General features: G+C 40.2%; 1 protein-coding gene across 4 annotated transcripts in view; it reads left to right on the plus strand.

Moving 5' to 3' along the window:
• The window catches only part of UGGT2 (UDP-glucose glycoprotein glucosyltransferase 2), a 428,047-nt gene that overhangs the window by 33,931 nt on the left and 378,288 nt on the right, over positions 1–15,828 (plus strand). For all 4 annotated transcript variants that reach the window (XM_088458942.1, XM_088458958.1, XM_088458949.1 and 1 more), the window contains exon 7: positions 6,515–6,587. In XM_088458942.1, the coding sequence (XP_088315068.1) occupies positions 6,515–6,587 (73 nt within the window). The remainder of the gene's footprint in view (positions 1–6,514; positions 6,588–15,828) is intronic.

Consider the following 15,828-nt stretch of genomic DNA (forward strand, 5'->3'; position numbering starts at 1 on the left):
TGGCTTGCCCTTCTCACCAACATGATGTTGGCCTGGACAGTGTCACACCTCTGTACTCTGGGTGACAGCATGCTCATCCCCACCTCAGAAATATTTGTGTTTACAAGTGCAATCTTGGCTAATTTTTGACACAGAAAAGAGAGGGGGAGGGGTGCACCCAGAACCCGATACCATATCCCACATGCAAAACATTGCACAATTCTTGGGAGCCAGTCTCACGTCGGGAATTGCTAAATCTTCATGCTTCTCCCAGGAAACAGGCTTATGTAAGTGAGACTGTTAGGTTTATTTTTTTTCCTTTTTGTGTATAAGAAAATTATTTGAATGTAATTTTTATTAATTGTTTTTGTATGTACTTTAATCATAGTGAGCATCTTTCGCATATTAAACATCATTTAATAAGATTGGTCACTGTACCAAATACCTGTGCTACAGGTTATTTATTTGGGTAATTACACCTGGGGCTTAATTGTGGTTGTGCAGGTAGGACTTAAGGCTTCCCATTTGAAGATCCGATACTGCGCCCTAGGACTCAGCACTTGGATCTATGATGCTGTCAGGAGGCATCTTTTTACACCAGACGCTTCCTGCTGCATTAGCATATTCGTGGTATGGTACTGACAGCCGCTTCTCTGCGGCTGTACAATACCGTACAACTCTTAATCAGGCCCACTGACAATAAGTTAATTGTACTCCAATGGCCTCCACATTCCCCAGATCTCAATCCAATAGTTTTTGGTGGTATGAGAGATACAGTCAGGTGCATAAATATTGGGACATTGACAGAATTTTCATATTTTGGCCTCTTTTCACCACCACAATGGTTTTGAAATGAAACAAACAAGATGTCCATTAACTGCAGACTTTCAGATTTCATTTGAGGGTAATTACATCCAAATCAGGTGAACGGTGTAGGAATTACAATGGTTTCTATATGTGCCTCCCACTTTTTAAGAGGCCAAAATTAATGGGACAAACTAAACAATCCTAAATCAAACTTTCACTTTTTAATATTTTGTTGCAAATCCTTTGCAGGCAATTACAGCCTGAAGTCTGGAACGCATAGACATCACCAGACCCTGGGTTTCATACCTGGTGATGCTCTGCCAGGCCTCTACTGCAAATGTCTTCAGTTCCTGCTTGTTCTTGGGGCATTTTCCCTTCAGTTTTGTCTTCATCAAGTGAAATGCATGCTCAATCGGATTCAGGTCAGGGGATTGACTTGGCCATTGCATAACATTCCACTTTTTAGCCTTAAGAAACTCTTTGGTTGCTTTTGCAGTGTGCTTCGGGTCATTGTCCATCTGCACTGTGAAGCGCTGTCCAATGAGTTCTGAAGCATTTGACTGAATATGAGTATGTAATATTGCCCAAAACACTTCAGAATTCATTCTGCTGCTTTTGTCAGCAGTCACTTCATCAATAAATACAAGGGAACCAGTTCCATTGGCAGCCATACATGCGCACGCCATGACACTACCACCACCATGCTTCACTGATGAGGTGGTATGTTTTGGATCATGAGCAGTTCCTTTCCTTCTCCATACTCTTCTCTTCTCATCACTCTGGTACAAGTTGATCTTTGTCTCATCTGTCCATAGGATGTTGTTCCAGAACTGTAATGGCTTTTTTAGATGTTGTTTGGCAAACTCTAATCTGGTCTTCCTGTTTTTGAGGCTCACCAATGGATTACATCTTGAGGTGAACCCTCTATATTCACTCTTGTGAAGTCTTCTCTTGATTGTTGACTTTGACACATATATACACCTACCTCCTGGAGAGTGTTCTTGATTTGGCCAACTGTTGTGAAGGGGTTTTTCTTCACCAGGGAAATAATTCTTCTGTCATCCACCACAGTTGTTTTCCGTGGTCTTCCAGGTCTTTTGGTGTTGCTGAGCTCTCTGGTACATTCTTTCTTTTTAAGAATGTTCCAAACAGTTGATTTGGTCACACCTAATGTTTTTGCTATCTCTCTGATGGGTTTGTTTTGATTTTTCAGACTAATGATGGCTTGCTTCACTGATAGTGACAGCTCTTTGGATCTCATATTGAGAGTCGACAGCAACTGATTCCAAATGCAAATGTCACACCTAGAATCAACTCCAGACCTTTTACCTGCTTAATTGATAATGAAATAACGAGGGAATAGCCCCCACCTGTCCCAAAATAGCTTTTGAGTTGATAGTCCCATTACTTTTGGCCCCTTAAAAAGTGGGAGGCACATATAGAAACCGTTGTAATTCCTTCACCGTTCACCTGATTTGGATGTAATTACCCTCAAATTAAATCTAAAGGTCTGCAGTTAAAGCACATCTTGCTTGTTTCATTTCAAAGCCATTGTGGTGGTGAATAGAAGCCAAAATATGAAAATTCTGTCAATGTCCCAATATTTATGCACCTGACTGTATGTAGCATTATTGTGCAGCTGACTAATCTGCAGCAACTGTATAACGCCATCATATTACCATAGACCAGGGCTTGACAAATTTTTCTAAAACTTAGGAGCCAGGATGAAAGTGTAGGAGCCAGACCCCCCCCTTCCCCCCCGGGAAGCATTACTAAGCACCTATGCCCCTGACAACCAACCCCCATGGCCACACCATTAACAGGGTGCCCCAGTAGTAATCCCCCATCTGCAGTGCCCCCAGTACTAACCCCCCCCCTCTGTAGTGCCCAAAGTAGTAATCCCCCCTCTGCTGTGCCCCCAGTAGTAATCCCCCCTCTGCTGTGCCCCCAGTAGTAATCCCCCCTCTGCTGTGCCTCCAGTAGTGGTTCCCTTATGTAGTGCCCCCTTTAATCAGTGCCCCCCCCCTATGCATTGCCCCAGTAGTAGTCCCCCCTCAGTAGTAATCCCCCCTCTGCAGTGCCCCAGTAGTGGTTCCCTTTTGTAGTGCCCCTTTAATCAGTGGCCCCCCATGCATTTCCCCAGTAGTAGTCCCCCCTATGCAGTGACCCCAGTAGTAGACCCCACTTTGCATTTCCCCTAGTAGTGGCCCCCCCATAGTGTCCCCGGTAGCAGCCACCCCCCCTATGCAGTGCCCCTTAAAAATAAAAATAAAAAAAACGCAACCTACCTGATCCCCGCTCCTGCCGATGACCGCTGCTCCTCCTGGCCGCTCTGCACTCCACTCTGTCATGACGTCTCTCCCTACCTGCTGCGGGGTGAGCCGGAAGGTGGAGCTCATGGGCGAGCTCCAGCCGGCTCACTCCGTGAACGACGCAGCAGCCAATGAGAGTCGATACTCTCATCGGCTGCAATAACAAACATACAGCTGCTGCTGGCGGCTGTATGTTTGTTACTCTGTAGTGTGGACCGCGGTCTGCACTACAGTGCCCGGGGGTTGCTGAAAACCTGGTCGCCAGGCAGCCAAATCTGGTCGCCATGGCGACCTGACCCCCGGGTTTTGACGGGCCCTGCCATAGACTACACCACAATTTCTAAAGAATGTTTTCAGCACCTTGTTTATCATCCAACAAAGAACTGTCCTGGGGCAAGGTGGGTGAGGGGGATGTAGGTTAGGCACCCCCCGGGGAGGGTTAGGTTTAGGGAGCATTAAGGGAGGGCTAGGCACCACCCCGGGAGTTTGGGGTTAGGCACCCCTAAGGGAGGGTTAGAGGGGGAGAGGGCAGGGTTAGATCACCTACCTGCCGCTGTCGGGATTTCCTGCTGTCGGGCTCATGCTGTTGGGATTTGAACTGGCATTTCAATCCCATTCTGGGTGAGGTCATTCTCAGTAATAAAAAGAGAGATGGTGTTGCGCTAATATAAAAATTAATTCAAAGAACACTATATATGGCAGAAACTCAGAAAAACAAGATCAAGACACCAATGATATTAAAGGAATTTCATTACACTCTTTGACAAAGCTTCAGGAAAGAGGAGCGAAACGCGTAAGTGGGACAATATTCAACGCTGCCATTTGCTGTTTTAACTGCCGGACATTGGCACTTTCTCTTCTGGGAATCAGGAGTATTGGGTCTGTACACCCATTCATCTGCAGGACCTGGTCTGCTACGGAGGAAGATAAAGAGGAAAAAAGGCATTTATTACCAGCCTTAGATACATCTCCTTCTCTATTGCATTCTTCATTCACTGGCTCCTGCCTTGTTTGGAGTTCTCCCTAGTACAGCACCTGTCACTTTCATTATGGAGCAGTGAAGCTGCAGCCGTGACATACGGAGCTAAGCAAGTGCTTACACAAGACTTGGATTGTAGCACACTTATAGCACTTCTATATGAAGATTTAATAAAATCTCTATCTCCCAATCGTCAACTGTGGATATAAGACCTGTTGTCCTTTTTTTTATATTTCTGGACTACTATTTGGTGAGATATATACAGTATTTGATTAGCCAAATTCATGCAGTGGCTATCATAATTATTTGTGTGTGCATACTGCCTGATTCTTATTCAGAAGTTTTTACATGTTGTTTTATCTAATGTGTCAATTTCTCTGCAGATTGATTGTAATATTTTAGTATTTGTTATATTGTATTCAGGGTTACTATTTATTTATATAAAGAATGATAATTCCTTTAATATCATTAGTGTCTTGATCTTGTTTTTCTGAGTTTCTGCCATATTTAGTGTTCTTTGAATTAATTTTTATATTAGCGCAACACCATATCTCTTTTTATTATATATATATCTGACCCTCCTTCGGAGGTCTTAATTTGGGGTACGTAGGTGTATGCAGCTGTCTTTGTGATCAATTATAATCTAATTACTAGAGCCAATCTGATAATTTTTTGTGTTTTGTCATTCTCAGTAATAGACAGGTGTTCTTAATAGTGTCTGCTAAGAATGAGTATATTTTTGTTGAAGCTACAAATATATTATAAACCACTTATAGCTACACTTAATTCCTAATTTGTCCAAGAGGCATACACACAGAAAGAAAAGATTGCACTATGTCAGATTTAAATTGATGTCTGTACCAAAGACTAGATCAAATAAACTTGTGGTTTGTCTGCTAGAAAGAGAGCAGCTAGCCCTTTGAAAAGGACACTGAAGCCTTGACACTTTATGCTGCACTGCTACTGTCATTATGTTTAGTGTGCTTAGTTTTGACATGTTTGTTATGTACATATATCCCTTCCAAATTGCTAACATCTTCTGCTACATTGCAGCTTCTGCTACTTAATTATGTACCTTTTCTCTTTGTGGTAATTTTCTTCCTAATATCACTAATCACTAATTGCAATGCATGACATTTTTAGACTGTTAGTCATTTGTGTACAATACTCCCTTCTAGAACGTCATGCTACAATGTACAGTTGTACATTTAATGTTAAGTGAGATCATTACCTGCCCCAGTGAATTTTAAAGTCTAATTTCCCTATACTGTTTATATTATCATCATTATTATTAATTATTATTATTATTAGTATAATCATCATTGTTTTTATAAGGCTCTACAACATTCTGCAGTGTCCTGATATTGTGTTATTGAGCAGGGGTGGGGAACCTTTTTTCTGCCGAGGGCCATTTTGATATATAGAACATTATCCGCGGGCCTGGTGCAGGTCATGCCCACTCCATGTGATGTCACACAGAGGCGGGGCCACATTCGCCAGTGATTACAGCAATGCCCGGAGCATCCTGAGGATGCTCCTGAGGCTGTCAGGGCAGTGGTGTGACCATGTGAAGCGTCCTAAGGACGCTCCTGGTGGCACTGCTGCATAGATTTCGGCTGCAGGGTGCTATTCTAGGCAAAAAGGAAAAAAACGCAGAGGGCCAGACCAAATGATTCCGGGAGCCTTATACGGCCCCTGGGCCTGAGGTTCCCCATCCCTGTTATAGAGTATAATACCTAGAAAAAAATTAGAGATCCAAGTAACAAGAAGAAGAATAAACGCAAGAATAACAAAACAAAAAAAAAACATTTAAATTCAGTTACTCGCGCCCGCAAGCAAGTGTAGCTGTATGCCGCACTTGCATACCTCCGGACTCTCAGATTTTTGGTTGCAATTACATAGGGCTGTGAAATGTGCGAGTTCAGGTCGCAAGGGGCAAGAATTATGGTGCTGGCAACGGCGTGGAAACTGCCTTACAAGGACAACTCGCACCCTTCCTGGGTAACTGAATGGACACTGTAAAGTATAGTACAGCACATACAAATGGCTTAATACAATGTGTATGAGGTGGGATCAGATGAGACGGCAGGAGGGCCCTGCACATATTAGCTTGCAAATTGACGCCAATTGTTGAGACTCAGATAGAAACACAAAGGAAAACTTTAGTGTGAATTTTGTTCACTATGCTTTCTAGGGATATAGCTTTAAGGATATAAACACTCATTAAATGATCTATAATGAAACTTCAATGTGACTGATGGATGTGTTATTTTGAGATGTAAAGCTCATGCAGCTACACGGTTTACTAAGGAAAGCTATCCATCTACCTCCCAGCATGACATGCAGTATATATTCATGATCTCTTATCACTAATAACTTATATAGTCTCTTTATTTCACAACTGTTTATTTTTGCTTTTTTTTTTTTTTTAATACAGCCATCAATTCTACTGTAAAGTCACATGATGGAATCACTGAAGATGTTCAAGGATTTTACTTTGATAAATTGATGTAAGTTCACCAGACTGCATTAATCTGTATGCATGTTATCTTTAACTTTTCAAAACAGAATATATGTGATTGTACATATTTTACAGATTAACCCATGTATCAAAAGCTCATATAGATGTGTCCTTATACACCAATATGCCATGTGTGGTATGAGATGCCCGGCACAAGGGAGCCATTCCAAGCAGTGTAATGTAGCAACTTTTTCTTCAAATTTGCTTCTTTTTTACACCGCAGATGCAACAAAACACCACTCATTCTGTACCAGAGACGCCAGGCTGTGGCTTTACCCACACAGGAATTAGTTTTAAATAAAATACAAAGTTGCAGATGATGGAAGCTTGGCGGGAAAAAAAAATCCACAGCTGCTGCATCGTAGCACTTTGTATACAGATTTAGACGCCATGCAACTAAGATGCACATTCTAGCGAAAAAGATGAGAAAAGACGTTCAGCATATGCCATGTCTCACAGGACCTGGCGTGCCAAGAAGGGCTGTTTGGCGTGACTGCGGCAATAGTGTATGAGGACACATCTGTAGGAGTAAAATCGTATGTGAATTTAGTCTTCTCATATTCGCTATCATGTGATACGTGGAACCCAGGGCCTAGGTGACGACTTTCAGTTTAGGGCACAAACACACTTTTCTAACAATAAACTGCAACAAACAAATGAGCATGACAAAAACAAATGTAGTTGGTAAAGTCCAACACTTTATGTAAAAATATACTAGGCAAATAAACATACAGGTGTTACAATCTACTTCATATGCACTAACAAATTTAGAGCAAGATAGTGACTATCTTTATATTGTTAAATGACGTAACAAATGATCATTCCCAATCATTTGCTTTTATTATAAGTGTAATGAAATCAGAACTGAGATCTGAAACCCTTGTTTAAAAGCAGACCCCTAGCTGACACCTCATTGTTTAAAATATACCCCACATTTTACTAAACCCCAATGCACTCATTAAAATTTATACCCCAAATCTGACCTCCTTCTCACTCATCAAAAGTCATAGCCCAAAAGTGCCCTCCATTCTTTCATTAAAAATCATATCCCAGAAGATTTGACTCCCTCTCACACGTCCCTAATTCATAACCTGGTTATAACCTCCCTCATTAAAAAGGATAACCCAGATCTGAATCCCTTTCTACAAAAAATCATGCCCCAATCTTCCTCCTTTATTTCTCTAACCTGTAATTCCTCTTTCACCCCACCTTCTGTTAAAAATCAAAGCTCAGATCAGTGGTATGACACTGTAATCTGATTGGTGGATAGCTCCATCCACCAATCAGCATTTCGAGATAACATTGAGTAACTTAAAAACATAGGCAGACGCTGCATGTGCTGGATAGGTGGCCCGGGAACAGTCATAAGGATATTGAATTAGAGCCTCTATACACTCCTGCCTATACCTTCTAATATCCTGCCTATACCTTCTAATATCCTGCCTATACCTTCTAATATCCTGCCTATACCTTCTAATATCCTGCCTATACCTTCTAATATCCTGCCTATAAACCTCTAGGGATGACGCTATTTTGCGTACACAGTCATATAGTAAATAAAGACTCCAGACCTTGAACCTGTGGTTCCAAAGCACAAAGTGATATTTCAAGTAAAAGTACAGTCAGTTACATGCTATGATCTAAGTACAATTTAGCACAAAGAATTATACAGACCCAAGTCCAGTTATACATACGCAGCACTCTGGACCAGATGTAGGCATCAGCAAGAAACCCCCGTCAATCAGCATTCGTCAAGACGACTCAGACTGGGGTCACAACACACACGTTTATACTCTCACAGATACAGACAACACAATAGAGAGGCTTGTCGCTGATGCCATTGGTTCCCAAGGAGGATGCATCTGTTGCAGAGCATTTAACAGGGTGATTCAAATAGACACAGTCCAGCCTCTAACAACTGGTTGTCTCTGGTTTCCTGCCTCATGTACATCCTAACAGTTGGTCATATAATGTACATTTCGGTGCTTTAAGTCTCTGCGGTCCATAAGTTGAGAATGCATGTTGCGATCTTCACACTGACGATACCAGAATGCTGTTGAAAGAGTGCAGATCAGTATAATATCAAACATGACTGACTTATCATGTATTAAACCTTAGCTACCAAATAACCTTTATTTCACAGCAATTATAATAAATGAACAAACTTGAATCTTATACTTTAAAGCTTATGAGACCTTTTATGTGAATATGTACTGTGTAAGTATTTGGGGTTTGATATAAAGACGCTAGTTAACTTGGGGCAGATGCGTGCGCATGAAGCTAATAGCGTTTTCATACAGGATCTTATGCATTCGCTAATATGCGACTAGTTAACAGCGCAATTGTGCGTATTAATGTGTGTATGAGAAATGGTGAAAGATGCAATCACATGATGCTAATAGTAATATCGCCATATGTACTTGAGTGTGAGTTTACCTAAAATGGCGCTTGGGCGGCCATTCGCAAAATGGCATCTTGTGATCTCATTTTCTAAAATGTCGTCTTGTGGCCAGTCGCAAGATGGCGTCTTTACGATGTAATTTTAAGCTGATCTTGTCTCAGCCAATTATCCAGTTTCGACAGTCACTAAATAATCAAAATTGTAGCAGCCCGGGTGACCCCTATCTCAGCCTGCTGCTAGTGGAACCCCAATGGACTTTACACAAACTTTAACAATGTTATGGTGCAGAGGACATAAGGCCTGATTCAGCAAGGATCGCAATTGCAAAACTGCACGCAGGCTATAGATATGATGTATGCACGTAGGCACTTTGCAATTGTGATCCTTGCTATTATACAAATGCAGCAGGAGGTGTATGACACCCCCTGTTCATTTGCGTTCCCAGAAGTCGCAGGCTGGGATCATCATCGCGAACATCGGTGGTAGATGGTCGCGATAGTGGACGGCGACGCAGATCCTGGGCTGGCCACTCCCGGAAATCGGGGCGGACGGCCCCATTTCCAGGGCCGCCCCTGCACCTCCCCCTTTTTTATATTTGTGTATTTATAGTGGCAAAATGAGGGGGGTCTCTTATTTATTTTATTTGTAGTTTCCTTTTTTCGTGTGTTCTTTTGTTTATGGGTTTAGACAATTCATATTTACAGGTTATTTTGCAAAGGTGCAAACTTCTGGCTGTATAATGTTTTGAGTATAGCTATACATTGATCAAATTAAATTACATTAAAGAAAAAATGGTCTTCATGGGTGATTTTAACTATCCAAATATAATTTGGGACAATGAAATTGGTTATTGTAAAGAAGACTATGAATTTTGGGCCGGATTCAGCACGAATCGCTATTGTGATCGCAGCTGCGTAATCGCACGCAATGCAGCTGCGAAAATGTCTGCAACAGCTCAGCCAGCATATAGACTGGGGTGGTATACATTGTCAAAAACACAGATGCTTGAATCATGCCTCCACATAGACTATTTTTGTCCATTATAATGTAGTAACCTGTGTACCAATTTTATCTTTGAACGTTGTAGTTTAGTGATCGCCCTGAAGTTTACTTTCTGAAAGCTGACACAATGGAGATTATGCTTTCAATTGTCTTCTCATGTATATTCGGCTCTACTGGAGGCCGAGAAGTTGGAATTTTTAACCGCTTTCAGAAAGAATGGAGAAGTATTGATAAAAACGTTTTATAGTGCAGTGGATATTGCCCTCTTCCAAGATCCTGTATTAGACAGATTACGACAGGAAATGTTATAATATTTTCCAAACTCACTGGAAAAACAGCAACTAAGAGACTATTATCGAGAGCTTTTGCATTTATCTCTTGTTTCTTGGTGGTGGAAATAGCAGGGAAACCTTTTGAGCTCCTGGTCCTACTCACCACGCTAGATGGACAGGTAAAGGTAGATACGCTCTGAAAGTATGTCTCTTTCTAAATCTGTTCCAGCGTCACCTAGAGAGGCAAATAACATGGTGAATTTGGCTTTATTTGTAATGGAGCGTACACACGGTCAGATTTGTCAGACTTGTCAGATGAACGATTAAACGATTTGAACGATTTGGACGATTTGGCCAAAGTTTTGAACGATTTTTGACTGCATTAAAATGAATGGAATCGTCCAAGTCTGACTGCAAACCCATCAGATGTCAGATATCGTTATCTGACAAACGGGAACGCGCATCGTTGATCGTCCATCGTTCAGGCATGTCAGATATGAACGATTTTTCATCAGATATGAACGACTGAACGATTTTTAAATCGTTATCGTCCATATCTGAAGAAAAAATCTGATCGTGTGTATGCACCAATAGTCTGGTAAAGTATTGGAATGAAACTCCATTGGGAATTAAAGCACTATATAATAACATCGAGTTCTTAATTCTCCTAAAAATCTACCCTAATGTAACAATGGATAAAAAAGCTTATATTGCTTTTACCAGACAGCTCTGGTTTCTTTCTGAACACTTGGTAACTTTATCATTTTTTAACAATTGAGTGTCTACGAAAACTAAATAAAAAAATGGTAAAAAAATTTGAAACGTCCACAGCTACCCGATTTTCCGCGACGTATTCACCTATCTGAGGACGCAGATCTATGTCTAGAAAAGTTCAATATAGGGTGACCCCTAAATATTGTTTGTTTGGAAAATGTTTTGGTGTACTACCTACAGATGTACTAAGGAATAAAAAATAGCCTTGTGGAGAAAGAAAATTTTAATGTTTTATTTATTGGAACACCCTAATATAGACTCCCACTACTGCTTTTTCACATCCGTAATACCTTGCAGTGCTGCGTATACATCGTAATATCGTAGCACATCAGCCCCTCATGCACAATTACTGCAGCTCTGACACGTCGCAGCATGTCTCGTCGCATGCAGTGAGTACTCAAGCTGCGTAGGCAGTCACAGTGGCTAATCTATGCACGTCCATACAATGCCATTCAAACGGGCAAACACACCTGCATTTCTCCGACCAATTCCTGTCACCACCCCAAAACGCTCACGGCCTGTCACTCACTCTTGCGATGGATTCCTATTTGCGTGCGTGATCGCAGCGCGGTGCATGCGCATGGCTAACAACTCTCGATCTGCATATGTAGTTGCAATTGTGATCGCTGCTGAATCAGGCCCTTTATTTGAAAAGACCGGTATGTTTTGCAAGTGGTAGAACCACCATATATAGGGGGAGCACTGCTGCACTGGCTAGTACCCATTAGAAAATAAATAAATATATATACATTTATTATGTACAAATAAGGGTGCATTTAGAAAATAATGATCATAACATGGTAACATTTCAGTTGATTTTCAATGCAGCGTTTTGTAGAAGGAGTTATGAAAACTGAATTTTAGAGGCCTACAGGGGCCTATCCATTAGCAGATCTTTCTCTATGATGAAAGACAAAAGATTTATCCCTTGAAAATTCCTGGGGCTGCGGTGACAGATTTCTGTCATGTACATGACAGATTTTTGCAAACGAATGATATTACATCATTCAGGGAGTGGATTTTTTTTAATGTTTCTATTAATTTTCATTAAAAATATCATTCGTCGTTTACCGCTTATAAACTGACAGATATTTCTAATATCTGTCAGCGATAAGCGATAATTGACCAACATATTGGAGAGACAAAAGACACAATTTGTCGGCCGCGGGAGAGAGCATCTGTCATCGTTCAGGGCCTGTCCATGACAGATAAATTGAACAACTGAACGATATATCGTTCATCGTTCAAATTTATCTACTAATGGATAGGCCCCTTAGAATGCAATCATTTTAGAGAAGCAATGAAGCTTGCAGACTTGGAAAGTGTGCTCTTAAATAAGACCAAATAGGACTTTTTTTTTTTAATATTTAAAATAAATAAAGTATGGTATGGCAACACTTTTTTTTTTTTTTTTTTTTTTTTTTTTTTTTTTTTGGAATAAAGGGCAACTTGTGTTTAAATAAGAAAATACATCATGGAATAAGAAGAGAATAAAGCATTTAAATTGCTAATGAATTTCAGTTTTATGGAAAGCCAAGGAATATAGCAAAATGTGTAAGAAGAAAATCAGGTTTGCAAAGGCTGAAGCTGAGAAATGCATTGCTAAATATAGCAAATGTCAAAATGTTTTGCAAGTGCATAAGTGGCAAGAAAAATAAAACATAATATTGTACAAGAAAATGCAGGAAAAATAATTATAGACGTTAAAGAGAACTTTCATGCGTTCAGCTTCAATAAAGTATTTTTTAATGCACAAATATTTTAATATCTATTTTTATAATTTTGGTCCGTTTTAATTTAATTTTGAACCCATATTTGAGTTTTCCATTTAACCAAGCTGTTTGCACATGCACACAACTGTAGAAATCAGCACAGTGCAATATTTAGTAATTTAGTAATCTTAATATATAAAGACAAATGTCCTGACTCATGAACGCTCAGCCCAAACCCCTTGACCTAGAAACATGAAATTTGGGGAGTATATTCCTTCCATGACCTAAGCACCCATTAGCAGGGATTTTTCGAAATTCGACTCCTAAGGTTAGGGCTGTATTAAGATGGAAGACCTGCCCTGGAAATTTATTTAAGCTGCCCTGATGGGTGCAGGGTATGTTTAAGGGGGCGGATCCCTCCTCCTAGGGCTCGATTCTGATTTGGACGCAGTTTTGGCCTTCCTTGCATCTTTTGCTGCAGTTGCGACTTTCTGTTAATGCCGCTACAATGCCCTTCTCTGGTGTACATCTGAATATGCAAGGACTGAGATGCCCACTATTAGAACACATATTGGCCCCAGGGAAAAAAAATCACATTGGTCCCGACAGGAAAAAAACACATTGGCCCCTATCGAAAACAATAAAACACCTTGGCTACCACAGGAAAAACAAATACATTGGCCCTCAACAGGATAAAAACAATACATTGTCCATAGGGCTGGGAGGGAATGGAGGGGGTGGTTGGGTGGATAGTGTTTGTCCCTGGGTTGGGGGAAGTACTGGGTCTTGGGGGCCGGTGTGTAGGGTGGGTTTTTGAGCAGAGTTGGGGGCCTTAGGAGGTATGTCCTCCACTGACTACACCTCTGTTCACATAGCTTATTAACATATATTACATACATTAAAATGTAACCATAGTAACCACATTTCCTTGAAGGTCTGATCACCTTGGAGTTTATACAGTTCATGGCAGTAAGGATCCTGGCAGCAGAGGGAAGACATTTTGAACAGTGTCTTTACCACTTGAACAGTAAAAAGGAAAAACGACTTAGCGCTCAAATTTTTATCACAATAATAATACTCAAATTAGGAAGTTCGGTATTATCTAAAGCTGCTGTCAAGAATAGGTGTATGCGTGGCCCTATACAGTAAACAAGAATATAGAAAAATAGAGACATTGCTAATAGATAAAGATAATTTATTCCAATATATAAAAAAAAAGAATAAAACCAATGAATCAAAAAAAAATTGTTTCTAAATTAGATCATTGAATATGAATTACTAGCTGGTATATCCACAAAGTTGCAAAACAACCTCTAAAAGATTAATTTAAAAGACCAAATCAATCCAGATCTATATTCTCCTATTTTGATCAATGGGTAGGTGAGTATTTTGGAACCTTAACTCCCATGAATCACTTATATCTCCTCTACTTTAGAGATTAAATCAGTTCAAAACTCCAGTGGTGGCATATAATTTTTCATCTTAGGTCAGTGATGAAACAAGCAAGCAGTTATTTAAAGAAAGCAAAGCAGCAGTGATCTCCGATGAGAGTGGAAAAGCTCATATTATAATATTGCATAGACTTAATTAGTTTTTGACCATAGTGTTTGTAAGACTCTAATGGATGGATTTTATAATATATATATATATATATATATATATATATATATATATATAATCAAGCTTTTATTAGAATATTGCAGAGACTTTGTTAGTTATTGTTAGTAGTATTAGCAGGGCTACAATCAGCGTGCATATATAGCTGACAATTGAACTTTCAAATGCTGTCCGTAATCATCCATGAGCCGATATACATCTCGGAACATTTCTTATGCAAGCAGATTCAAGTCTTTCTGCTATACAGTGTATACAATCCTATACTCACAGTTCTCCTGGGAGATATGTAAATGGTATATACCAGCTGTTTTAAGAATAACACAGTCCTTTACTTGTTTCTCCGCCTTCTTTACGTTGTATCTTCAGGGTACCCCTGTTCTGACAGTGATTTCAGAAGATCACTGGCTTGTGTCTCAAATCTTGCCATTGATGAGCAGTTACGTCTTAGTTGACTCTTTTGAATGTTGTGTTTCCATCCTTTATCATGTGAGCTTTTGTAATTAAGATATCTGCTCTGATCAACTGGTTTAATAAAGGTTTCTGTAACAAGCAAACTATCTTTAACGGAGAGGGCAATATCCAGAAAATGTAACTTGTGCTATAAGAAGATGTGAATTTCAAACCTAACTTTTATTAAGTAACTAAAATCTAAGTGATTGAAGAGAAGAGAAATCTAAATCAAATCAATATTTGGTGTGACCACCATTTGCCTTCAAAACAGCATCAATTCTTCTATATACACTTGCACACAGTTTTTGAAAGAACTCAGCAGGGAGGTTGTTCCAAACATCTTGGAGAACTAACCACAGATCTTCTGTGGATGTAAACTTGCTCAAATCCTTCTGTCTCTTCATGTACCAGACACTCGATGATGTAGAGATCAGGGTTCTCTAGGGGCAATATCAACACTTCCAGAACTCCTTGTTCTTCTTTACGCTGAAGGTTCTTAATGACATTGGCTGTATATTTAGGGTCATTTTTCTGCTACAGAATAAATTTGGAGCCAATCAGATGCCTGCTTGATGGATAAGTACCTGCCTGTATTTCTCAGCATTGAGGACACCATTAATCCTGACCAATTCTCCAACTCCATTTGCTGAAATGCAGCCCCAAACTTGCAAGTAACTTCCACCATGCTTCACTGTTGCCTACAGACACTCATTATTGTACTGCTCTCCAGCCCTTCGGTGAACAAACTATCTTCTGGGTTTTTTTTTACTTGTCTGTCCAGAGCACCTGCTGCCATTTTTCTGCACCCCAGTTCTTATGTTTTCATGCATAGTTCAGTTGCTTTTCCTTTTTTCCATATCAAAGGTATGGCTTTTGGCCACAATTCTTCCATGAAGACCACTTCTGGCCAGACTCTGCGAACAGTGAATGGGTGTAGCTGGGTCCCTCTGGTTTCTGCCAGTTCTGAGCTGATGGGACTCGTGTACATCTTCCGATTTCAAA

Source organism: Taudactylus pleione, unplaced genomic scaffold (assembly GCF_031769625.1).
Source record: "Taudactylus pleione unplaced genomic scaffold, aTauple2 ptg000041l, whole genome shotgun sequence".
Lineage (NCBI taxonomy): Eukaryota > Metazoa > Chordata > Amphibia > Anura > Myobatrachidae > Taudactylus > Taudactylus pleione.